The 24,082-nt window shown below is 59.3% G+C and overlaps 8 protein-coding genes and 2 non-coding genes across 10 annotated transcripts; 7 read left to right on the plus strand and 3 right to left on the minus strand.

Annotated features, from left to right (window-relative positions):
• Window positions 1–1,918: 1,918 nt before the first annotated feature.
• Window positions 1,919–3,302, plus strand: POSPLADRAFT_1088565 (hypothetical protein; the record flags this gene model as incomplete). Its single annotated transcript, XM_024483064.1, has 8 exons — window positions 1,919–2,046; window positions 2,100–2,177; window positions 2,237–2,276; window positions 2,329–2,411; window positions 2,465–2,598; window positions 2,674–2,824; window positions 2,859–2,941; window positions 3,181–3,302. Coding segments are annotated over 8 exons (819 nt in total), but the record flags the coding sequence as incomplete, so codon positions are not given.
• A 1,132-nt stretch (window positions 3,303–4,434) lies between these two features.
• On the minus strand, window positions 4,435–6,642 carry POSPLADRAFT_1045816 (hypothetical protein; the record flags this gene model as incomplete). The annotated part of the gene is made up of 9 exons (XM_024478869.1): window positions 4,435–4,552; window positions 4,577–5,084; window positions 5,174–5,399; window positions 5,463–5,498; window positions 5,544–5,679; window positions 5,798–6,000; window positions 6,063–6,084; window positions 6,144–6,220; window positions 6,280–6,642. 9 exons carry the CDS (start codon window positions 6,640–6,642, stop codon window positions 4,435–4,437), a joined length of 1,689 nt encoding a protein of 562 aa, XP_024340287.1.
• A 442-nt stretch (window positions 6,643–7,084) lies between these two features.
• Window positions 7,085–8,413, plus strand: POSPLADRAFT_1065722 (hypothetical protein; the record flags this gene model as incomplete). Its single annotated transcript, XM_024481988.1, has 5 exons — window positions 7,085–7,380; window positions 7,434–7,488; window positions 7,548–7,789; window positions 7,841–8,106; window positions 8,161–8,413. The coding sequence occupies 5 exons, from the start codon at window positions 7,085–7,087 to the stop codon at window positions 8,238–8,240; spliced, it is 939 nt and encodes a 312-aa protein (XP_024340288.1). The 3' UTR covers window positions 8,241–8,413.
• Window positions 8,414–8,757: 344 nt separating this feature from the next.
• Window positions 8,758–11,812, plus strand: POSPLADRAFT_1065723 (hypothetical protein; the record flags this gene model as incomplete). Its single annotated transcript, XM_024481989.1, has 6 exons — window positions 8,758–9,090; window positions 9,152–9,832; window positions 9,891–10,135; window positions 10,189–10,868; window positions 11,004–11,451; window positions 11,511–11,812. 5 exons carry the CDS (start codon window positions 8,758–8,760, stop codon window positions 11,429–11,431), a joined length of 2,367 nt encoding a protein of 788 aa, XP_024340289.1. The 3' UTR covers window positions 11,432–11,451; window positions 11,511–11,812.
• A 410-nt stretch (window positions 11,813–12,222) lies between these two features.
• On the plus strand, window positions 12,223–13,524 carry POSPLADRAFT_1065724 (hypothetical protein). Its single transcript, XM_024481990.1, has 8 exons — window positions 12,223–12,295; window positions 12,353–12,408; window positions 12,463–12,599; window positions 12,665–12,763; window positions 12,832–12,925; window positions 12,990–13,123; window positions 13,187–13,296; window positions 13,349–13,524. Exons 1-8 carry the CDS (start codon window positions 12,245–12,247, stop codon window positions 13,364–13,366), a joined length of 699 nt encoding a protein of 232 aa, XP_024340290.1. The 5' UTR covers window positions 12,223–12,244; the 3' UTR covers window positions 13,367–13,524.
• A 2,744-nt stretch (window positions 13,525–16,268) lies between these two features.
• POSPLADRAFT_1055552 (hypothetical protein) lies at window positions 16,269–17,387 on the minus strand (the record flags this gene model as incomplete). The annotated part of the gene is made up of 6 exons (XM_024480654.1): window positions 16,269–16,388; window positions 16,511–16,686; window positions 16,748–16,828; window positions 16,894–17,023; window positions 17,098–17,266; window positions 17,338–17,387. The coding sequence occupies 6 exons, from the start codon at window positions 17,385–17,387 to the stop codon at window positions 16,269–16,271; spliced, it is 726 nt and encodes a 241-aa protein (XP_024340291.1).
• Window positions 17,388–17,517: 130 nt separating this feature from the next.
• POSPLADRAFT_t57 lies at window positions 17,518–17,599 on the plus strand. The gene has a single exon. It is a non-coding gene; the product is annotated as a tRNA-Glu (tRNA).
• A 187-nt stretch (window positions 17,600–17,786) lies between these two features.
• POSPLADRAFT_t58 lies at window positions 17,787–17,870 on the plus strand. The gene has a single exon. It is a non-coding gene; the product is annotated as a tRNA-Asp (tRNA).
• A 70-nt stretch (window positions 17,871–17,940) lies between these two features.
• On the plus strand, window positions 17,941–21,717 carry POSPLADRAFT_1140331 (hypothetical protein; the record flags this gene model as incomplete). The annotated part of the gene is made up of 8 exons (XM_024485158.1): window positions 17,941–18,361; window positions 18,447–18,466; window positions 18,525–18,648; window positions 18,793–19,130; window positions 19,223–19,345; window positions 19,454–19,731; window positions 20,193–20,604; window positions 20,797–21,717. 8 exons carry the CDS (start codon window positions 17,941–17,943, stop codon window positions 21,715–21,717), a joined length of 2,637 nt encoding a protein of 878 aa, XP_024340292.1.
• Window positions 21,718–22,086: 369 nt separating this feature from the next.
• Window positions 22,087–23,316, minus strand: POSPLADRAFT_1045823 (hypothetical protein; the record flags this gene model as incomplete). Its single annotated transcript, XM_024478870.1, has 7 exons — window positions 22,087–22,146; window positions 22,275–22,384; window positions 22,452–22,585; window positions 22,648–22,741; window positions 22,810–22,908; window positions 22,974–23,025; window positions 23,266–23,316. 7 exons carry the CDS (start codon window positions 23,314–23,316, stop codon window positions 22,087–22,089), a joined length of 600 nt encoding a protein of 199 aa, XP_024340293.1.
• Window positions 23,317–24,082: the final 766 nt, after the last annotated feature.

Raw genomic sequence — 24,082 nt, forward strand, 5'->3', positions numbered from 1 at the left:
CGCAGGGCGTCTTCTAGGCCCACACATTACTCATTGTGCGAATTTCATGCACGCCATGCGCGCGCGGACGTTCTGTCTCGAAGCGGGGGGGTTCAGTGCATGTGGCATTCCGGGAACGCTCTGCGCCCCCCTGGGTGGCGTCTGCCCCCGGATGACGCCTCTGCCTTCGCGGGCAGGGCTTCGCTGCGCGCAATCTCCACGGCCTGGGCTCGCGCGGCGTGTGGTGTCGCCGCGGACGTGGGGCTGGCTGCCCGCCACAGGGACGGCGTGCGCGGGTGCTATCGGCAGTCGAGAGAGGGGGGGCATCGTGGTTCTCCCGCGATGCTTTCCTGTCACCGAAGGAGAGCGTGCGTGCGATGACCAATGTGCCCAGTGAACGTGGAATTAGCGTGCAGAAAATTAGGCGGGCCGTACGTGATCTGCCATGGAGACTGATTGAGTTCGCCCGTGTCAGCTCGGAGCGAGACCGCGTGCATCTGGCGGTTCGCGCGGCGCCCCGATATGCACTGTGTGTGCGCTGGTCGCGGGGCATGATGCATATGTATGATGTCTATGGCGGTCGGTCGGGGAAGACCCGGACTGGGACCCGGATGCGAGCGGTGGCGTCCAGTTCTGATCTTCCACGGCCGAGTGCAGATGAGCTGGCCGACCCAGCCCCGGCGACGGGGGTATCTGCGGGGCAGTGCAGATGATCTGCGAGCCCGGGGATGGGATCCGACCTGACGTAGATGCAGCGCGAAGCCAGGGCGAGCGTTGTTGTATGCAGAACACGTTGAAGATGAGGAGGCGTTGCATCTGCGAGATGGAGGGTGGGCGAGATCGCGGCGGGTGCGCCGCCGGTAATGGGGGGAGGGACGGGCGGGGCTCCCACGGTGTGCAATCTTATCAAAACCTTAGGGGCTTCGGTGAGATTGGCTGGGGCAGGCAAGCAGAGTGCAGTCTTATGCGAGTGATTTGTGTGACATTCGCGGGAGGAACGTTGGCTAAGCGGGATCTGGCTCGGCGGAGGGGGTGAGATCTGGAGAGGGCGATAAATGATTTATCGTTTAGTCTATCTGGCGCGCGGGCAGGCAGCTGCCGGATGCGGGTGGGAGGGCCTGGGCTCGGGCAGGGGTTCCACCGATTTCTATGGGCAGCGGCTATCATGGGGTCCATCATATTACTGAGCTGAGCTGGTTAGAGTTTCCGTCCCAGCGCGGGCCTTGCAGCTTCCCCCACGGAATCGCCCTACACCGCGCGGCAATCAGCACGTCCGCATTGGTTGGCTGATAGTCGTTCCCTGTCGACTTAGCTCGCTGTGTCTGGGCTCGTCTGCTCAAAGAAACTGCGTCGGAGATACGTTTCGCGGTCGTCTGCGGGCAGGTGCTAGGACACCATCGACGTCGCGTGCGCGTGCACGGCTGGGAGCGCGCTGTGCGGTGCGCAGGCTGTGGTCTCCGCGCGAGACTGGGTGTCCCCGGCGCTGGAGATGCAGATATCTGCACCCCCGCTGCTGTGCACGGGCTAGGCTGACCAGCAGACGGCGGTATGCATCCATCAGATCAGAGCAGCCATCCGTGCGTGCAGGCAGGATTTCTTGTTTTCGTGATGGGTGATGTGATGGCCCCCCATGGGATATTCGCGTCGAGGGCCCCGATCTGCCGGCACGGCAAGGGGCCAAATTCAGTGCCCGCTGCATGCGGCAAACTCAATGCAAACTCAATCGCCGCTTCTTCAGATTCGGGGATCCCCTTCTCTATTTGGCCCCCAGCGCCCAAGGTACTCCAGCTCCTCTGCACCATATCAGCGCCTCCTCCGCCTCTCTCATATATCTGTCCGCCTCCGCCTCTTTCTCCTTTCCCCCATCTTCCCCTCCGACACACCGCCCCGCCCCCGCCCCCGCACACGCACACGCACACGCACACGCACACGACCAGCCATGCAGCAGCCCACCCTCCAGAACATCCGCATTCGCTCCACCCACGACGCCCACAAGATATTCTACGCCGTAGCGCGCCGCGTCCTCCCCATGACCACCCGCCGCCTCGACGCGGAGGAACGCCGAGCGTGAGCGACCCGGCCCCCCCGGTCTTCGCAGCGCTGACCCCACCCCACCCCAGAATCTGCTCGGGGAACGTCTACATCTGGGAGGAACGCTGCGCAAACTCAGAAGCCACCGGCATGGGCATGGAACGATGGTCGGTCATGCGTGCGCTTCTACCATGCCGCTCATGTGCTCACGCGCGCACCTCTGCAGGACCGACGGCATGGGCTGGGGCCCCAGCCGGGTTCGCGATGTGAGTGTCCGCGCTGACAACCAGGCACCGCCGCCGCTTATTGTTCTTGCAGGAATTCCTCTTCTATCACCAGCGCGAGAACGAGGCCAACGACGACCCCTCCCACCCGTCCGCCGGGTGGGCAAACATCATGAGGTATTTTTCTGCCCAGGGCCTTTTTGTTCTTGCCCGCTGACGCCCTGCCGCAGGAAACGGGACACGCGCCCGGGCGGCCACCCATACTCGCGTACAGACACCGAGCGCCTCATCAAGCAGACCTACAGCGTGCACGTCTACCTGCCCGAAGACCGCCCGCGCAATGCCACCCGTAAATGGCACCTGAGTGCGTCCCCCCTCCCCCCCGTTCTCCCGTTCCCCCATCTATTTTCCTACTCACCTTCTGTCCCTATTCCTGCAGCGGCGTACTTCAGCCAGACGACGCTCGACAGCCTCAGCACCATCGACGAGATCCTCGGCGTCGGCGACGTCATGGTCCCCGACGGCTGGTTCAAGAGCGCGCGCGCAAGCAAGGCGAAGCGCGCCGAGACCTCCTCCGGCGACGAGCTCGCGTCCGCACAGGACCCCTGGGGCCTCGGCATACAGGCCACCTCCCCGCGCCAGGGCCTCGCCCAGTTCTCCGTCGACGCCATCCCGCACGACCCGCGCGCCCTCGCCCCCGCGCCGGCGTCGGCGTACATGCACGCGCCGCCCACCGCGAGCCCCTACACCTTCACCCCGCAGCCGCAGCCACACCACTACGCCGCGCCCGCGCCCGCCACAACGCCGCGCCTGCCGCCGCTGCACGCCGCGGGGCTGTACACGTACCGCGACGCGTCGCCGCCCGACGCGTCCACGTCCGCCGCGTCGTCCGCGTCGTCCGACGGCTCCCCGCGCGCGTTCGCACCGTCGCCGCTCACGCCCGCAGACGGCCTGGGCCCGCGCGGGCCGCGCGACCTCGTCCCGCTCGACGTGCTGCAGGGCCTCGCGCGCCCCGTGCGCAACCCCGTCGACGAGCAGTTCCTGCGGCGCTTCGCGTCCTCGGGCGTCGGCGCGGGCGCGGGCGCGCTCGACCGCGAGGAGGCGAAGCCGCGCGTGCCGATCAGCGTCGAGTGGTGAGTCGTGAGCGGTAGGCGCGGATGCTGATGGCGCGCGCCCGCGGGGGCTCCTGGGCGCGGCATCATGCATGGCGTCGAGGGGCTCTACGGGCATTTGCGCACATGACGGTGTTGTCGCGCGTGTGTGTGTGTGACCGCCGCCGCCGCCGCCGGTCGCCGCGCGCCCTGTTGCTTTACAAAATACATTCGATCGCGCGCGATCGGCCCCCTCTCCCTCCCTCACCTTCGGGCAGGCGTTTTACGTCGCCCCACTGCACCCGGACACGGACGCGGTAGTATACGCGTTTTCACGACCGATTCACGAGCCGCGCACTATATGGATACCCCCCTTACATGCATCACACTCCTAGCTGCGTCTATCTAAGCACTGTGTACCCTGTACTCTACATCGCGCGCCTGCCCCGCGCGCTGCCGCCCCCGGTGTTTAAGTAGCTGCTGTCCGCCTGTACCTGTACGCCTACGCCTACCCTAGCACTAGTGCGGCCCTTGGTAAGCCCGCCTGTATAATGTATTAATTGCTGTATTAAACGCTGCCTGCGGTATTAATCGCCGCCATTAATCGCCGCCACGACGCCACGCCACGCCGGATGGACAAATAAGGCTATATGAGTTTCGTGGTGCGGGACAGTTTCTGTCAGCTCTGGGCCGGACCGACCACATACGCATGCGTTGATATTTTAATGCGCTCGGATGCTGTTGCGGCTCGCTGCTGCCCCAGGCGAGAGCGCGCGCGGTCCGACCGCTGCCCCGCTTGACTTGACCCTCCCGCTTGCGTTCGGATGTTGGGCTGGCAGCCGCTCGACTCTCTGCGCACGCCGCAGAACCCCGAGACAAACAGGACAGGACGATCACATTCTCTTCCGTGCTACGGATACGCGTTTTAGTAGCGCACAGGCTTCCGCTCCCGCGACAGCTGCGCGGGCGCCGGGCAGAACGGAAGACCCGCCCCCGCCGGACGCGGTACGCGGTACGCGGCTCGCTGCACATGCTTCCCGCGCAGCAAATGCCCCCCTCATGCCGCAAATAGATAGATTGCTGCCCGTCCCGGCGCGCGCGGCGGCGGCTCACGCGGCCCACAGCGTGCACGCCCGCCTCCAGACCTTGAGCACGCCCGTACCGATGCTGATGGCCGCAAGACGGCGACGACGGCGACGACGATCAGAATGTGCTCGCAGGGCGGCGCTGCCGAGGGCTAAATGCACTCACTTTGCGTTGGCGACATCGGCCATGGGCACCCACGCCGCCTGCGCGGCGTGCAGCTGATCATCGCCGTCCCCAGGCGCTGCCGTAAGGCTCTCGGATACACCCACCCTGGTCTTCGGCGTCCTGCCGCCCGCCCTGGCCCGCTGCGTGGCAGCACCGCTGACGACAACACGGCCGCGGCAGGGTGCGGCCAGGGCTGGCGGCGTGCCACCGCCACCCTCCAGCACCACCCACTGTACCCGATAAGTCTTCCTGATGTGGGAGAAGATGTGTATGACATCTCCAGCCGGCTCGACGTGCACGATCCGTAGCGCCGTCGACGGTTCTAGTTCTGCGCCGGATATCTCCCCGCGAGCCTGATCCCCCGAGGTTCTTGCGCCGTGCTCGCCAGCGGGAGGGGATGTCAACAAATCACGCAGAAGGGCGGACGGAACCTTCTTCTGCGCTGCAGCAGATATGGTCACGGGGACGGCAGGCGAGGTGGGAAACTCGTGCAGGCCGCCCAGCAGACCTGAGAATGGAAAGCCAGTCAACATATGCGAGGCAGAGCATAGATAGTCGTTTTCCAGATGAAGGAATGGAAGCCGCGCGATTACTCACCGCCTTCTGGACGCCGGACGAGCAAGAACCAACGCCCCCCGCCGTCAGCCTGGCTGCGCCACTCGATAACATTCACTATATCCAGCTCTTCCCTAGCTTTTTTCTTTTCCGCTCTCATAGGGAAGCTGGTCACCGGACGCCCAACAGGCAGCGGTTCGCAGAGCGTGCAAATTTCCTCAATGTCGAGCACTTCGGCTCCACTTTTCGATGCTGCTCCTTCCGGTTCCTGCAGGGAAGACTATCAGCGGGGGAACAGTTCTTGCGGGCTCCTATACCACCCGACGCTTACCTTGCCATCCGCCAATTTGACTGCTTGGCACCAGGGCTGCAGAGGGCACGAGCCACAGCTAGGATCGCGGACCTTGCATACCGTTGACCCCAGTTCTATGAGCGCCTGGTTGAGGTCACCCGGGCGCGTGCCCCCCTCGACCATGGCTGTTGCACCCTGCCACAGGATATCAAGGGTCTGTTTCGACTTCGGGGGCGCATGGACTGCGAGTATGCGACTGAGAAGGCGATGCACGTTCCCATCCAACTAGAAGTAACACGCCACGCAGTCGGGCGCCCGCGCAGTTCAGCTTTGAATAGCCATCAGGCGGAGACGCACGCACAACAGGCACACACTCGTTGTAAGCAATGGAACATATGGCGCCTGCGCTGTACCTGCCTATGCCGGGAATGTTTGCCTCCATGTCCTTCGCGTTATCCGGGAGGCGTCCGCCAAAGTCCCTGACGGCCTTCTGGGCGCCCGCAAGCAGTCGGGCCGCCCGCGAATAATATCCGAGCCCGCGCCAGATGCTATTGACCGTCTCTATATCCGACGCTGCCTGCGAAGGTTTAGGTGAGTGTCATACTACAGCGGCGCCTATTAGACCGGGGGAAAGCATACGAGGTCCCTGATGGTCGGATATCTGCGTAAGGGCGATCAGGTCGAGAAGCATCCAACAGAAAAGCACACAAGTACACTCACTTCTTCATCCATCTGTTATAGTATGGAATGACGGTGGCCACCTGCGTTTGCTGTAACATGATTTCAGATACCCAGACCTGTAGATGAGACAGTTATCCGTGGGTTAATGGTTTTGCGGTTGCGATGAATCAGGAACCAGGACCTCGTACGCGCGTTGGGCGCGTTGGTCATTGTTCATTGATGGATCATACGGTTTGCGCCAGGGCATCCCTCGGGCAGCGTGCACCCCCTCGTACCATTCGAGTAGCGCTTCACGTAGCGGGCTAGGTTCTGCGATGACATGAGATGCAGCCGGATGGGAACTTGGCGGCGCCGACTCCGCCACGATAGTGTCCTGATCGCTGGATTTCGACGCGTCTCTGAATGAAGAGTCGGCGCGTCTTCGTCTCTTGACCGCGCCTGACGCCCTCTTCTTCGCAGAAGGTTTAGGGGCGTAGTCCTCATCGCCGTCACGGTCGCTGTATTCCGCATCCGAGTCCTGCGGGCGTTTTCTGGCCATCGCCCCCGGTTGAATTGTGGGTGCGTGTGCAATGTGGTGGCCGCAGCTAGAAGTCGCGATATTGACGCGTCTCGGAGATTAAGACGCGTCGTGGCGCGCTACAGCCGGACGGTGGCTGGGCATTTAACTGACGTTAGTTGACTTATTTCAGCCGATCAAAATGCTTCCGTGCCCCTTGCAACCCAACTTCTCCAATGTTTTTTCTTCTTCTTCGTAAGAGTAGCTGTCCTGGTTTTCGTACGAGTGCTTTGCTGTGTTCGTGCTGTCGATGAAACGTGAATTAGGCTCTCCTGAAACAGATCTCGCTGCGAAAAGCCATCACCGCGATCGAGCGGTGCAAGGCAGTGTCTTCGTATGAGGAAACCGGTTCCCACGCGTCTGACACGCCACGTCGTCCCAATCGTCCTGCTCGCCGACCAGTTCATCTTTCTCTCGTTTCGCCATGTCCGCACGCATTTCGCTCGCGCGTCCGCCAGCAGCCTCTGGAGGCTACAGCCCGGACCCCCACGGTTTCTCCAACAGCCGGCCGTCGTCTGGCTACCGCGCAGCGAACTCCGACGACCCGCGCGAACGGTTGCGCGCGTTCGCCCAGACGGTCGAGGATAACGTCGAGATTTACACGCAGCCTCTCAAGCCATACCTGCCGGCGATTGGCAGGTTCCTCATTGTTGTCACCTTCCTGGAGGACTCGTTGCGGATCATCACGCAATGGAGCGACCAGCTGTGGTACTTGCAGAGGTATGCATGTTTGTGCCAGCGGTGCAGCGCGCTCGGGCTGAGCGACATGTCAGACACCGGCATTTCTGGTGGGGCTTCTCCCACCTCTTCCTCTTGCTTAACGTCATTGTAAGTCTCGTTGTTTGTGCTGAACTGTTGGGCTGTTCCGACGTATTGCCGTGGCTTAGACGATGCTGTTTGGGTCGGGAGCGGTCATCCTGAAAAAGCACTCTGAGTATGCTGTCGGTGGTCTCCTTGGAGTTGTCATCCTCCAAGCATTCGGCTATGGCCTCATCTTCGACCTGAACTTCTTCATGCGCAACCTGAGTGTGATTGGTGGCCTGCTCATGGTGTTCAGCGACTCCATGTACACCCGCAAGAAGCTCTTTGCGGGTCTGCCGTCACTCAGCGAGACAGATCGCAAGAAATAGTGAGTGGCCCTCTACTCTTGCGTGCCGCAGGTAATGAGACGGTCGGACAGCTTCCTGCTCGCAGGCCGCGTGCTGCTCATCTTCCTGTTCCTCGGCTTCATGCTGCGCGGAACATGGAGTATCGGGCGTGCGTTCGTGTCCGTCATCGGACTTGCGGCCTGCATCATGGTCGCCGTCGGGTTCAAGGCGAAGTGGTCGGCTGCGTTCCTCGTGATCATGCTCTCCGTCTTCAACGTCTTCATCAACGCCTGGTGGAGCGTGCACTCTGCCCACCCGCAGCGGGACTTCCTGAAGTACGATTTCTTCCAGACGCTATGTACGTGGTCTTTCGGAACGGACCTTGCTACATAATGCTGACGTATGGCCGCAGCGATCGTCGGCGGTCTGATCCTTCTCGTGAACATGGGCCCTGGTGGTCTCTCCGTCGACGAGAAAAAGAAGACGTACTGAGCCTCTTCGTGCGCCTCGACTGCACCATGGAGTACGCCGAGCGACTGGGCGTGGGGACGTCTGCGGATGTCTTGACGAGGATGGATGGATTATCGTTCTGTATAACCTATATGTCTCAAAATCTGGCGTTGCGGAAACCCTTTGATTATTTAATGCGATGACATGGCGAGCGGCATTATGGAAGTGATTATTCAACAAGTACCATGAGTATGGTTACAGTTCATTCCTTTGTTCGTGCCCCTTAGATCGCTATTCCATGCCTCTCAGATCGTGTCTCTAATCGAGTTGCCGGCGGGAACCCCGGGTCACGTGCGATCGGTGCAGATCTAGATCGGGTAAATTTGTGCAGTTTGCGCTCGATAACTTTGAAGTCGAGAACAACGCTCAGTCTGAGTCTGTCGCCCCCTTCGTCCTCGTCTTGTCCTCGACGGCGATTGACTCTATTTACCTACTGCTTGCTTGCTTCGAGGACATAGATCTCTTGGTGCAGAAACGTTCACCGTAACTGTACAGGAAGATGGTTGCCCTGCCGGACCCCACCTCCATCAAGGTCTACACCGTCAACGGAGCCGCCTCGGGCTCCTCATCATCTCTGCCGGACTGGCTTACTCGGAAACGCGCAGCCAAAGGCAAGGGAAAACGCGCGGCGATCCGCGAACAGATCGAGGGTAGCATTGAACTCATTCAGCACTTCGAGTTCCCCGAGGCGAGCAATCGCATTAAAACGACCCCGGACGGGCATCATGCAGTGGCAACGGGGACATACAAGCCGCAGATCAAGGTCTGGGACCTCGACCAGCTGTCACAGAAATTCGAGCGGCATACGGATGCGGAAAATGTCGACTTTGTTGTGAGTAAGTTGTTCTGGCTGCAGAGCACACCGCGGCGGCGCTGACCTCGCGCGCCTTCAGATGCTGTCGGATGACTGGACAAAGTCTGTGCATCTGCAGAACGACCGGTCGGTTGAGCTGCACACGCAAGGCGGCTTCCATTACCGCACGCGCATACCCCGCTTTGGCCGTGCGCTCGCGTACCATTTCCCCTCGTGTGATGCGTTGATTGCTGCCTCTGGCCCGGAGGTCTTCCGGCTGAATCTCGACCAGGGCAGGTTCCTCAATCCGCTCGTGCTCCAAGGTGCAGGCGGCGAGGAGATCGCAGGCGTGAACACGATCGACATCAACCCCGCCCATCAGCTATTTGGGTTCGGCGTGGAAGGGAATGGGACGGTCGAGTTTTGGGACCCGCGCTCGAGGGCGAAAGTCGGGATACTGCGGCTTCCGCGCGAGCGGCTCATGTCTGTGGGCGCTGCCTCTATGCCGACGTTGCCCGGCATCGACGAGGGGAGCCTGCGGGCGTTGTCCGTCACGGCGATATCATCGAGACTGGACGGGCTCTCGTATGCTATTGGAACGTCTAGCGGGCATACGCTACTCTATGATATCCGGTCAGGACGGCCACTGGCTATCAAGGACCAGGGATACGGTCTGCCTGTGAAGAAGGTGACTTGGATCGAAGGTGGGAGCCGCATGGCGGGCGACGGCCTTGTGCTTAGTGCGGACAAGAAGGTCATCAAGATCTGGGATCGGCACTCGGTGTGTATTCTCAAATTCCGAGACGCGTTGCATGCATCTGATGACAGTTTATTGTCAGCCTGAGACGAACTTTGCGTCCATCACGCCCGCGCAGGACATTAACGATGTGCACCATGTGCCAGGCAGTGGCCTGCTGCTGCTCGCAAACGAGGGCATCCAGATGACCACCTTCTTCATCCCACAACTCGGGCCTGCACCGCGTTGGTGCAGCTTCCTCGAGCATCTCACGGAGGAGATGGAAGACCAGACGGCGCGCACCGCATACAAAGACTACAAGTTCGTGGAGCGCAGCGAGCTCACGATGTATGTCTATTTCTATCTGCCTAACACACTATCTGTGCTAATGTGTCCCATAGCTTGGGCCTCGACCATCTCATTGGTACGCCTGCGCTTAAGCCGTACATGCACGGCTACTTTATCTCGCTGCCGCTGTACGATGCCGCGCGTGTCATTGCCAACCCGTACGTATATGCCGAGCACCGCGAGCGCGCGGTGCTCGCGAAGGTGGAGCAGCTCGCGGAGACGCGCATCCGTGCACGCAAGGAGACGAACGTGAAGGTGAACAAGCTGCTTGCGGAGAAGATCCGGAAGGAGGAGGAGCGTGAGCGGCGGAGGGAAGAGCGCAAGCTCAAAAGGCGCGCGGCGAAAGAGCAGGCCGAGGAGGACGCAGTGGAGGTTGACGAGGAGAATGCTGCAAGTGGCTCTGAGCAGAGGAAAGAACAGGAGCACGAGCACGAGAAGGAGAAGGAGAAGGAGAAGGAGCGCGAGAAGCCGAGCCTGCTCACAGATCCGCGATTCAAGGCGCTATTCGAGAATCCCGATTTCCAGGTCGACGAGACAACGAGAGAGTTTGCATTACTTAACCCGTCGACGGTTGCACAGCAGCACAACCGAGCGACGCCAAGTAGCAGGCGGACGAAGACAGCAGTTGAGGAGGAGGAAGAAGAGAGCGACAAGGCATCTTCCGACGGTCTTAGTGATAGCGAGGAGAAGGAGAGTGATGGTGATAGCAGCGAAGACAGCGATGTCGCTGGTGGTACGTTCTCATCTTATACGCGTCGTTCCCTCATGTCTGATCGTCCCCTTGCAGAGCTATGGCATGATGACATCCGTGCGCGTATGGCGGCACGCGACAGTGGTCTCCGTGCACGTCCACCACCGCGCCGCCGAGAGCCAAAGGTCCAGTTTGTTCCCCTGCAAGCCAAGACGGATGCATCAGGTGCGCGTCTTGTCGGCAGGAACGCTACGTTCGGCCAGCGACGTGCCACGCTCGGGGATGCCAAGGGTAAACGTAGAGCATCTGCACACGACGCGAACGTACGGCATACTGCGGACGGCGGCATGGAAGTCTCGTTTATTCCGTCACAGACAAGGTATGATGGCGAGGAGATGATCGGCGACGACGAGGCGCCTGCCGGTACTAGGAACCCGAAGGGCAAGGAGAAAGCGAAGCGGAAGGGCGTAGAAAGCTTCGGGGCAGGGATGGAACGTGGAGGTGAGGACGCCGAGAAGATAATGAGTGAGAGCGAACGGAAAGGACGGATGCAGAGGAGGAAGGGAATGCGCAGTGGAAGTAAAAACACATTTAGGAAGCTGTGAACACAGCATCCGTTTTGTATGTGTGTGTCTTTGTCTTGTCATTCGAAGCATTCTGAATCTTTATGATTGCCGGCTTCAGAGATTCATACATGTTGAGCCACTCTGTTGCCGACGGTGGCCACTCCGGAGAGTCGCCTCACCGGTGAGCGCTCAAGGCTCGCGTCCGGCTCGCTGTTGTTTATTGAGACACTTTCCCTCGCCGTCGGACCGGAAAGATCAGGGATGCGGGAGTTACGCTGGCTCTTGGTTTGTCATACCGAGCACGACATCAAGAGTTTCGCGCTACTTATGGTTTTACTGCTTAAGCTAGTGTACAGTATCATCCTACTGGCAAAGCGCAACGCGTTCTTAATGGGACTCACGAGCCTGAGTTTCAGCAGATGCAGCGACTGAGCTATACGCTGCGCATCAGTGTTATCACCGACATCAGCCTGGAAGCTGTTGGTGTACCGGCTGTTGTGCGTTCCTGACATGTTCATGTTCCAAGTAATGCTGAAGCCACATTCATTGGTTCTCTAGGACGTCAGAACCGGCGAACGTGCTAGGCACACGCTATAAGCAGGCGTGACGCTTGATGTGAACGTAAACAGGCCAACATTACAGTTCACTGCTGAACATCCATGGCTGCATGAAACTCACCGCCATCCCTGCCATCGCACCAGTGGTTTACAGCGAAGACGACCCGTGTGTTTGATATCGCCGGTTCGGTAATCTGACAGCGCTTTGGATGAGAGTCGCTTGCTCGGTATATAAGGACATGCGAGATGCTAGTAGGGACTCACGACTCAACGAACATTTTGTCGACTACTCAGCATGGCTCTTCTAACCTCTTTCCTGGTTGCACTGGCAGCATGTCTCCCTGTTGTATGTCATGTTATTATTCTGTGATGAACAATGTGATGTTCATTTCGCCCATCACAGCTTCACACAGCCAACGCTCAGAGCGTCGACGGCTGGGTTTCTGAAGGCTGCTACACGTCCGCTAATTCTCCTCTATGCTCATGCTAACACTAACTTTATTCTCTTTGAAGGGATGATGAAGCGATTCGCACCCTGATTGGCCCGTCTAGCACCATCACGTCGATGACCATCGAGTCCTGCATCGAATTTTGTGGGGACCAGGATGGTCTGTACGTTTATGCAGGCGTTGAAGACGGGCAGCAGTGCTGTACGTACCGTCGACGCGCATATCCGCTTGTGAGACATCATTGACATAGTTACTCGTGAGAACAGGGTGCGGCAATGGTATAGAGAACCTCGGCGAACCGGCTGCTTCTTCAAACTGTGATATGGCATGCACTGGAGATTCGAGCGAGATCTGCGGCGGTGATTGTGTGTATTCTTGTCCGCAGCAGTTGTCACTGAATACTGATGGTTTCGCCATTGCTTTCACGATACAGATTATATGAATATCTATTGGAGCCGCATTCCACCCCCGCCGCCTCCGGTCACTGTCTACCAGGTTGGATATTGGGTGTCGCTCGGCTGCTACAGGTGAACTCCTGACATCTATGAAAGTTCTAGAGGGCATGCCTTTGACCGATGAACTACATTATAGCGACTCGCCCGATGCGCGCACACTCACTGCTGGTTCTGATCTTGAACCAGATACCATCACTGTCCAGTCTTGCACGTCCTATTGTTACGATAATGGCTACAACTACGCCGGAGTCGAGTACTCCCAACAGTGCTGTACGTCTCCCCATGTGCAAGCTGTTGCGCCGTTCATGTCTCACGTGGCTATCGTGTCTGCAGTCTGCGGCTCCGCTATTGAGAATGGGGGCGTCCCGATCAACCTGAGCAACTGCGACATGCTCTGTGCCGGCAACAGCTCCGAGTTTTGCGGTGGCGACGATAGTCTTGATGTGAGTGCCGCGTTGAGACGTCATGTACAAACAGCACTGATGGTGCCACCAGCTTTACGTCTTCAACTGATGGGATCACTGTTCGTTCCGCGCCAGATCGTCTAGGGACGATGCGTTAACCGACCGTTTATGCAGAACATGGTGATTCAATGACCTGTATTGCACCGTCTTCTCGTTCGTTACCGCACTTGATTGTCTAAATTCCCGCAATATATGCAGCGACGTTCTATATACAAACGCCACGTTGAATCCTTGGAATCGCCCACATATTGTAAGATCATACTAAGAGGAACTCGTTCTCACACGTGTTCTGATCAAGTTCGGTGACAGAACATGGCTTGCGCAGGGTGGCTGTACACGGGCCTGTGCGAACTGCACGTACCCCATGTTTATTTTGCACTACTTCGACTAGAACGTCTCTGGCGGACTTGACATGACGCATTGCGAACACGGCGAGCCAGCTACGCCTCCGAGACTCAGTAAACATGTAGTAGCAGATCGCGGACTGATACAACGCTGGTTTCACACACTTCTCTACACCCGTCGCGACGCCGCTGCTCTGCCTACCGCGGCCTTGCCTCGGGGCTCCCGCATCGGCGGGCGGCTGTAGGTGGATGACGCCAGCACCCGCGCCCAGCTCGCGATGGTTGGGGAGCGAGAGCCGCGCGCCGTGGGCAGGACGCTGGATGGGCGGGATCGGCGCAGGGTCCGCAGGGCGGCCGATGGGTCTGTGCGGAGGGAACAACGGAGACGTCCGCAGCAGGAGTTGTGCCCTCCAGCCTCCGATCCAAGGCACGCCTTAGCGTGCCCTCCTCGCGCTCCTCGCGCTCGCGTTTTGCTTTCTCGCTGTCCTCCGCCTCCTCCCCCGCGCGCCGCAGCCACGCTCGGGGATGCAAAGCGTGAACGTAGGGCGTCAGCACATGATCAAGACGTACAGCCTACTGCGGACGGCGGCATGGAAGTCTCGTTCATTCCGTCAACGGACAAGGTACGATGGCGAGGAAGCGGAAGTAAGACCACATTCAGGAAGCTATCAACATAACATTGATGTTGTATGTGTGTGTCTTTCTCTTCGCATTCGAAGCATTGGGAGCCTTTGTGGCCGCCGACTTCAGGGATACACACATGTCGAGCCACTCTGTCCCCGACGCTATCAATATTGGACTACTCCGGAGGGTTGCCTCAGGCTCGCGTCCCCACTCGTCATTACAACCCCGACTGATCCCTCATAGTGTTGTGCCTGGCTTGGCTTAGAAAGCCATGGCTTTGGCCTGACTTCAGAGAGCCCTGGCCGCGGGCTTTGGCCTGGCTCGGGCTTGGCTCGGGCTCAAGCCATGGCTGGTTACTTCCTCGCGACTTATGTACAGTGGCTGATCATGGGATCTACATCGAGTATGGAGCAACGTTAAAAGACACTGTGTATCATAGTAAGTAGGTAGATGTATAGTAGCTGTTGGATATACAGTCGAAACTTACGGTAGTAGATCACATGACCGCGTATTTAGTTTCATACGACGATTAGCTACTAAAGCACAAGGTTATTGTTAGTATCCGTCGTTTATGAGTAGTCTCAATTGTGCGTAGGTCATTGCTTAGATACCCCAGAGTCTCGCATAAAGCTGCAGCACTGGCCTCCCCATTGCTTCGCGTCGCAGCCGTGTTGCAGGAGCATCTGCCGCGACGAGATCGGCGGCGGTGATGTCAGAGCAATTCGAAGCTAGTTGCTACGTACTCGATGCGTTTTCTCTGACCTTGTGTTGCGCCATCAACGACTAACGGCCCTCCATAAGACTTTCAGTATATTGTAGATTGCTCGACACCACTCACATCTTGATCAATCGGAATAAACAGTTTTATGTGGATTTCCCTTTTCTATCTCCTCATCTACCTCTTCTAGGGCTAAGGTATACTACACAGGACTCGGATGTCCACGATTGTCCACCGATGCAGGTAGAACAGGGGTTACGATTTCTGTCACTGATGATCCCAAAACGGCAACGGGCGCGACGAATGCGGCAGCCATACTTCATTGATGGCTGCGAAGGTCGGAAACACCGGAAAGCAGGCATCTTTATTCTAAAGTGCTCTCCAAGCATACCATACATATTCTACTTGTTCTTCACTTTCAAACGGCGCGTGTTAGACAATGTGGCACAGGACTTACTCACCAATGTGCAAGTTGAGGTTTATATTTGTGACATATTGAGAGAGCTAGGTGACCAGAATTATAACACTGGGTCCTAAGGTCAATTCCCATTAGACAATCCCGGATGTCTTCGCGTCTGGTGGGCGTGCACAAACCAAAAGTGGCGCAACCCAAGAATGTCCAAAAACACTGCAAGTACATACCCTGAGTCTAGTAAGTACGGACACGTAAAAGTCCCCTGGCCGCACGATGCCGACTACGGCGGTCCTCGCAGCACTGGCGGAAGTGAGCTCGCGAGCATCTTGTCCGAGCTTAGTGCTCACGGCCTGACGATGTTCGATGCGTCGGAGACGACGATCCGTGGTGTCGGGCCGATGAGACGAGGTGCCGCCGCCACAGCAGCCACAGCCGACTCTGCACTGACTTCCGCGCGAAGATGGTGCAGCGTGGCACGCGCACCGCATATATCTGAGAGAAGGCCTAGGGTGCATCATAGTCTCATCTGGCGTGCTCATATGACAGTCCCCAGGACCGAAGACGGTACGCCTCAGCGTAGCCGGATTCAGTAGCCCGGCCGTTGTCGGCCTGTTCAGAGCTGCCCATCCGGCGCCCGTGGCGAGACGATGCTCTGCCGATCTGAGACAGCCAGCGGTGTCTAGCTTGCATGCACGGAATCTGATTGTACAATTACACGACGTTGGTCGTGGCTTTCTACATACATCATACATCAGCGTGCTCCCCCTCCCCCTCCCCCTCCCCCTCCCCCTCCCGCCCGCCCCTCGATTGGCGCACTCACGCTGCCCATCCTGAGTATCTCGCGCTCGCTTCACGCAAACGTGCCGGCGGGGAAGACCATCGGGCCCGCGACCTCCGCGCGCGCCGCCGCGCCGCAGAGGAGCTCGACGAGGGTGAGCGCGAACGGGAACGCGGTGCCTGTGCGCCAGTCCTGTCAGCGCGATGCTGCTCGGCGTGCCGCGAAAGAAGGATTTGCGTGTGGCGCATAGAGCGCGCCCGCGCCCACGGGGCGTAGAGAGAGATGGACACTGAACTGAGCGAAGGGACACTCACCTGGACCACGGCTGTACAGAGTACACGGAGAAGAGGGGCGGGGTCACGAGGGGGCGGCACCGTGGGCGGCGTTAGTTTCCGTGCAGTTGACATGAGCAGGCGCAGACCGCGGGCCCGCACGCACCTTGTGACGAGCTTGCCAGACACGACGACGGGCGCGTCTGAGTACTCGAAGTCTGGCCGCGCGTGCATGAGTGAGTGGAACAGGATCCGGGCATATTGTGCGCGGCGCCACACCTTTCTCGAGCTCGGCCTGCACGCTCGGGTGCGACGTGAGGGGCTGCCGGGGCAGCTTGGACGTCTGCGCGGCGAGGCTGCCTGGCGCCGCATCAGCGGTGGGCGCGGATGAGCACGGGAGTGGGGGGTGGAGCGGAGGGACGCACCGGCGCAGATCATGCCGACGTACTTTTCCTCCTGGAGGTACCGCCGGACGAGGTGCTGTACGGGCACGCTCTGCGCAATCGTCTGCGCGCCCTTCGCGCCGCCGGGGACCACGAGGAGGTCGTAGTGCTCCTGTGCGCGTGTCGGCAAAACGAGCCATCTTATTATTACCATTGTTAGCTGAGCGTATGCCGAGCGCGCCGCACCGGGACGGCCGCCTGGGGCGAGAAGAGCGTGTCGGGCACGATCTTGAGGCCGCGCGAGCACGTCGCGAACGAGAGGGCTGTCTTGTCCGCCTCGGGGGCGTCTTGGGCGGGCACGTATGCGGACGTGCACACGATGCCGGCGCGCACGAGGGTGTCGTAAGTAATGGTGCTGCATCGCACGCGGGACGAGGCGACGGTGGGTCAGGCGTGAGGGGTGTGCTGCGCCAGACGGTGACTTACAACTCCATTTCTTCTGTTCCGTCTGCGATGAGGATGAGTGCAGAGGGCATCTTGGTGTGCTAGGGACGATGAGCAGTGGGACTATTAACGAACGCTCGAAATGAGCAGCCTCAGTGGTACTACCGATGACGTCAATGAGCGATCCATTTCTGATATTGTCCGCGAGTACCGCCATCAATATCGGATATGGTGTAGTGGCTAACATTATCGCCTCTCACCTGTTTGATCGCGATAGCCCGGGGTTCAATTCCCCGTATCCGAACTGACAGGCTGGTGATATTTTTTGCACATTTGCCATGGATTCCCTATGAAATATCAAGCGCTCAATAGTGCGGACTCCTTCGTAACCTCCCTTTATGATGATGTGGAGTTTTATGATTTTTTGTGCGGTTTCGTTCGAACAGCGCGCGGTCTGTGCAACAAGGGTATCTAAGGGCGAAACGTTCAGTTCTCTGGTCGTATATCGGTTAGTACACGCGCTTGTCATGCGAAGCCGTGCGCGCGAAAGCGGGGTTCGACTCCCCGCCAGAGAGTGTTTTTGTCATTTTTACGATTGTCCCGCGAGCCTGGCCGAGGACTGTGGCAAGGTTCGCAGCAACGGCCATGGACGACTGGCACTCCATTCGGCCCTGGAGACCCTCTCTCGCTTTGTCTGTCCGCGAAATCACCTCCGTCTCCGTCACTTTCATCCTCTCCTCTCCCTACTCCGCCGCAGACTCACCCGCCTCTTCTGACGACGGATACGACCCCGCCCACGCCCAGCCCGATGGCGACTCTGACGACTCCGACAGCGCATCCGGCGCTGGCACCGCCCCGGCGCAGCCCCAGATCGTCGCGGACGTGCTCAACAAGGGCCTGTCCGTGAAGGTCAACGGCATCCCATGGCAGCGCGTCCTCATCCGCATGGACGACGAGGTCGACGAAGCGGTCGTCATCCTGTTTGGGCTCATGCCTGGGCGACAGTACGATGTCGAGCTCGGCGTCATGCCCAGAGAGCGGTCCATGAGGGGCCTCATCACCACAGGTGAGCATTTTCAGTCCTTGTCTTGCTTGCCGATGCCTGTCCTTCAGAGGTGCTGTGTCCCACGTTCGGATATGTATGTCTCTAGGGTCCGTCATCCTGGCGAAGGTGAGTGGAGAGGTGGTGCTCGCGCCGGCCAGGAGCCGCACCACAGTCTCATTTACAGCGATCCATGAGCTGGGGACGTCTCTATGCTGGACGTGCGAATCTGCGAGCGTCGGGCATTACCTTCATTTTCGTTGTTGCGCATGCGGGCGTGGCGTGTGCAGGCTGTCTGCGCGGCTTGTCCGGTATGTGCTCAAGACCGTATGGTCTACGCCGACGGGCGAATCGTGCGACACCCGCCCATGGCGATATCTGGCAAGGGTGGCGCAACTGCTGAATGGGATTTCTTCACGCTCAGAGGCGAGAAAAATTGCACAGCGCAACCACAGACCGAGAGACGATAGCAGTGACCTCAGATCCCGCTTTCTCGGAGTCCGGACCAGGCCTGACCCTTCCGAGTTGCGCCAGCAATCGCCATTCGCTACCCCTGCGCCAATTGCTGTGCCAGGCGCTGCGATTGCCAACAACACTATCTCTACGCTGGACGTGCGAATCTGCGGGCGGTAGGAATTACCTCCACTTTTCGTCGTTGCGCGTGCGGGCATGGCTTGTGCAGGCTGCTCGTGCAGCTTGTCCAGCCTGTGCGCCGGATCGCATTGTTTACGCCAACGAGCGCACCGCGCGATACCCGCCACCGGAGCAGCCTCCCCCCCCCTCATCCGAGTATGTATGTCTCTAGGGTCCGTCACCCTGAAAAAGGTGAATGCAAATATGGTGTTCGCGTCGGCCAGCAGCCGCGTCACACAAGCTTGTTCATAGCGGTCTATGAGCTGGGGACGTCTCTACGCTGGACGTGCGAATCTGCGCGCGTTGGAGGTTTCCCTCATTCTCATTGTTGCGTGTGCGGGCATGCGTGTGCAGGCTGTCCATGCCGATGGTCTGGTCTGTGCGCAGGATTGCACCGTCGTGGTCCACGTTGACGGGTGAATTGCGCGATAACCAGCCACCGGAGCAGCCTCCCAGCCAAGCCGCCACCGACGCTACTCATAGGACTCTGCAGATGGCAGAAAAATTGGAACACGCGGGTTCCTTTTCAGATATGCTGAAAAACCCAAGGTCCACCCGGGAGGTCGATTTTGGGGCGTTGCTTCCTTGGCCGCGGCGGGTGCAGGCTCTGTGTGGACTGGCTTCCTCCGCCGGGGGTTTATTCTTGCAAGACCTGGTGCCGCGCCAGGCTGCCCGCTGCCACTGCCATCATATATGATTACTATCAGCGCGGTCTCAGCTTCTCAGCCGACCTGCCGATGCGGGATCTCGCTACCTCTTTGGTAACCCAGTTCTCGTTGTTGGCCGGCGGAAACGGTGACGCGACCGGGTTGATTTTTGTGCATCACGGAGTCTGAGCGACATACTGGGATGAGGGCGACTTGTCAATGTGGCATATTGTCGGAGCGATGGTGGGCTATGGCCCCTGTGGCGCACTACCTGTGGCGCACGTAGCAATTGGGATCATCGTGTCTGATACCTGGTCTTACGACCATGGTGTGGCGCAGGAACGAATGCAGTGCGGATTGATGGTGCACCCGACTATGTGGATCGAGCAGCGGGAAGCGCATATATGTGGTTCATGTGGCGACGAATGCACTTCCTGTGCCTGGTCCTGCTCTTTTGACCGCATGCTATACGTCTTCGTAGAACTGAGACGGAAGGATATCGTACGGTACATTCATCGATACAGGGCACAGCATCTCTGGAGTACGGGGGCTGCACCTCGTTCACGCTAACCAAGCAATCCGACAGATACCGAAGGCAACTCCGATTCGTCAATGGGCGAACTGCCATCCGACGATGCCCCCGGCTTCACCACCTCGCTCTCCGCCAGCACGTCCCATCACGCATCCAACCTAGCCACCGCACATTCCTCGCCCTCGCCTCCCACAAACATGTCCGCGTCCGCGTCCGCATCCCCGACACCCGCGCCCGTGCCCGCGCCCCCGCCGCTCCTCACGCCCGAGGAACGGCACGCGCAGCTCGCGCACACCCTCGCGCTGCTCACCGCTGAGCACGCGCAGCTCGCGGCGGCGCTCAAGGCGGCGCGGCGCGACGCGCAGAAGGCGGACGCCGCCGTGCGCGCGGAGATTGAGGCCCTGCGGCGTGCGGCGGAGCGCGGGGCGGCGCACGAGACGCGGGCGCGCCAGAAGGTGCTCGCGCTGCGCGAGGCGCGCCGCCAGCTCGAGGCCGCGGCGGAGGACATGGAGGCGCGCCGCGCGGCGCTCGAGGGCGGCATGGGCGAGCTGGAGCGCCGCGTGCGCGATGCGGAGGGCGAGCTCGCGCGCGTGCGCACGAGGGCGGAGGCGGCGCGGCGCGCGCGGGAGGAGGCGGAGGGCGGGGAGAAGGCGCGGCGCGAGCGCGAGGAGGGCGAGGAGGGCGCGCTGAGGCGTGCGTTGGAGAGGCTGGCTGCGCGGCGGGAAAGGTTGGAGGGCGCTGCCGACGGCGAGGAGGGGGAGGGCGCGCGGGGGGTCATTGGCGAGCTGGAGGAGCGGCTGCGGCGGCTGGAGGAGGAGCGCGAGCGGGTCGAGCGGGACCCGTGGGGGTACGAGGGCGAGGCGGGGAATACGAGCGGCAGCACGGACAGTGCGCGGGAGCCCGACGACGAGCCTGCGCGGCAAGAGTATCCGCACGAACATCCGCAACACCATTCCCCCGCGCACAGCGCACATCATGGCGTTCACGGACATCACCCGCATACGCGCAAGCGGCATTCACATCCGCACGCTAACCCACCGACGCAGACGCAGACGCAGGCACAGACACAGACACTCCGCGCGTCTCCGTCGCTCCCTCCACCAAAACCCATCAGCCGCCCTGCGGCAGATCCAGCGCCCATCCCGCCGATCCAGCGCCCCGCCCACGGCGCGCGGCTCTCGCTCCCCAACCATCGCGAGCTGGGCGCGGGTCCCGGTGTCATCCACCTGCAGCGGCCGGGCGCCCCGGGGCAAGGCCGTCTTCCTGCGGCGCAGACGGCGGGCTCGAGTTCCGGCTCCGGTTCTGGGTCGGGTTCTGGTTCGGGCGGCTCGTCTTCAGGGTCCTCGCCCGCGCCCGTGCCCGCCGCGAGCGCGTCGAATCTGTCGAGCACTGCGCCGCCGTTCGAGCCCGTAGTCGGCGTCGGGGGCTCGACGGCGGGGCATGTGTCCGGCAAGTTGGAGCTCAACCCGGGGAGCACGCCGTTCGCACCAGCAAAGTCGGCGGCGGCGCTTGGGCCGGTCGGTAGTGCGCGGGAGCGGTCACCGTCGCACGCAGGAAGGCCGCGGTAGGCAGGGCATCGGCGGCGTCGCGACGAAGTAGAAAAGTGTGTAAAACCAACGTTGTATCAATTTGCAATCTAATACTACATATTTATTGAGCCCTCAGAGGTGCAGCTGGCTCGCAGTGTTCGCAATGCGTCATGTCAAGTCTGCCAGAGACGTTCCAGTCGAAGTGATGCAGACACCACGTTGGGTACGCACCCTGCGCAAGCCATGTTCTGTCACCGAATATGATTAGGTCACAAGTGAGCTCGAGTTCCTCTTAGTGTGATCCTGCATTATTTGGGCGATTTTGGAAATTCGTATTAGAACGACGCTGCATACATTGCGGAAATTTAAACAACCAAGCGCGGTAAACGAACGAGAGGATGGTGCAATTCAGGTCATAGGGTCACCCTGTTCTGCATCAGTGGCCGGTCGACGCATCGCACCTTTACCCTGCACGGTGTAGGGTAAAGGGGTGATGCGGTCTGATGCAGAACGAACAGTGATCACATCAGGTGTAGACGTAAAGCTGGTGGCGCTATCAGTGCTGTTTGCATACGACGTCTCGACATGGCACTCACATCGAGAGTATAAGAGCCGCCGCAATATTCGGAGGTGTTGCCTGCACAGACCATGTCGCAGTTGCCCAAATTGATCGGTTGGCCTCCGTTCTCAATGGCGAGGCCGCAGTCTGCAGACACGATAGCCATGGTGAGAAACAAACGGCGCGACAGTGTGAATATTACGGGGAGACGTACAGCACTGCTGATCGTACTCGACTCCGGCGTAGTTGAATCCGCCATCGTAGCAGTAGGACGTGCAAGACTCGACGGTGACGGAACTTGGCGCAAGATCGGAAGTAGTGGTGAGTGTGCGCGCACCGTCCGCGTCGCTACGGTTCGGTCCGTGAATCAAGAAGGCCCTCCAGAACGTTCGCAGATGTCACAAATCTACCTGTAACAGCCCAGCAGCACCCAATGTCCAACCTGGTAGACGGTGACCGGCGGCGGCGGCGGCGGATCACCGCTCCAGTAGATATCCAAGTAGTCTTGATCATAACAGCAATAGCGAAACCATCAGCATTCGGCAACAACTGCTGCGAGCCAAGGTACACACAATCACCGCCGCAGGTCTCGCTCGAATCTCCAGTGCATGCTATGTCGCAGTTCGAAGAATCCGCCGGTACGCCTTGGTTGTCAATACCATTGCCGCAAACTGTTCTCACGAGTGATTATGTCAACGGAGTTCCACAAGCGAATATGCGCGTCGATGGTACGTACAGCACGTGTCCCCGTATTCAACGCCTGCATAAACGTACACGTCATCCTGGTCCTGACAAAACTCAATGCAGGAGTCAATGGTCATTGACGTGATGTCGCTAGACGGGCCGGCTAGTGTGGCAATCGGCGCATCACTTTAAAGAGAGTACAGTCAGTGTCAGTATTAGCACAGAGGAGAATTAGCGGACGTGTAGCAGCCGATAGAGACCCAGCTTTGAGCGTTAGCTACGTGAAGCTGTGATGGGCAAAATGAACGTCACATTGTTCATCATAGAATAATAACATGACGTACCACAGGGAGACATGCTGCCAGTGCAACCAGGAAAGAGGTCAGAAGAGCCATGCTGAGGAGTCGACACAATGCTCGTCGAGTCGTGAGTCTCCACTAGCATCTCGCATGCGCTTATATACCGAGCAAACGACTCTCACCCAAAGCGCTGTCAGTGGTACCACACCGGCGACATCAAACACACGAGTGGTTTCTCCTGCTATTACGTGTGTTCAACGGCGAATTGCAACGCCGGATCGTCTCCAGTTCCCATCATACGACAGGCCTGTTGACGTGCCTGTAGCCTGTGCATAGTACGTCCACCTAGTAATCAACGAACGTGCCTTCAGCGAGGAATGGAACATGAATATATCAGAAACGCACAACAGCTGATAGATTCATAACTTCTAAGCTGATGTCAATGGTGACGGATGCGCAGTGACTTAGTACTGCATCTGCTGAAGCTCAGGCTCGTGAGTCTCAATATGTACGAATCATGTACGCATCGTGCCTTGCCAGTAGGATAGTATTGCACACCAACTTAGCAGTGAAACCGAGGGGTAACACAAGATCCTTTGATATTGTGCTTGGAATGACAAACAAAGAGCCTCCGTAACTTCCGTGTACCTGATCTATCTGGTCCAACGGCAAGGAGAAAAGTTTCAACAAATAGTAGGGGTGCTCACTTCGCTGTCTCGCTCGTTCGTTCGCGGAGCGCCTACTGTTTTGGTAGGTCATTCCAACCCCGACTGATCCCTCAGCCACCAGCGATCCACAGCGACACAACAAGCTCCAATTGTTGGAACAACCGGGCGAGCGCATGCCCGACTACCGGCTCGCC

This window comes from Postia placenta (assembly GCF_002117355.1).
Source record: "Postia placenta MAD-698-R-SB12 unplaced genomic scaffold POSPLAscaffold_5, whole genome shotgun sequence".
In the NCBI taxonomy this organism is placed as follows: domain Eukaryota; kingdom Fungi; phylum Basidiomycota; class Agaricomycetes; order Polyporales; family Adustoporiaceae; genus Rhodonia; species Rhodonia placenta.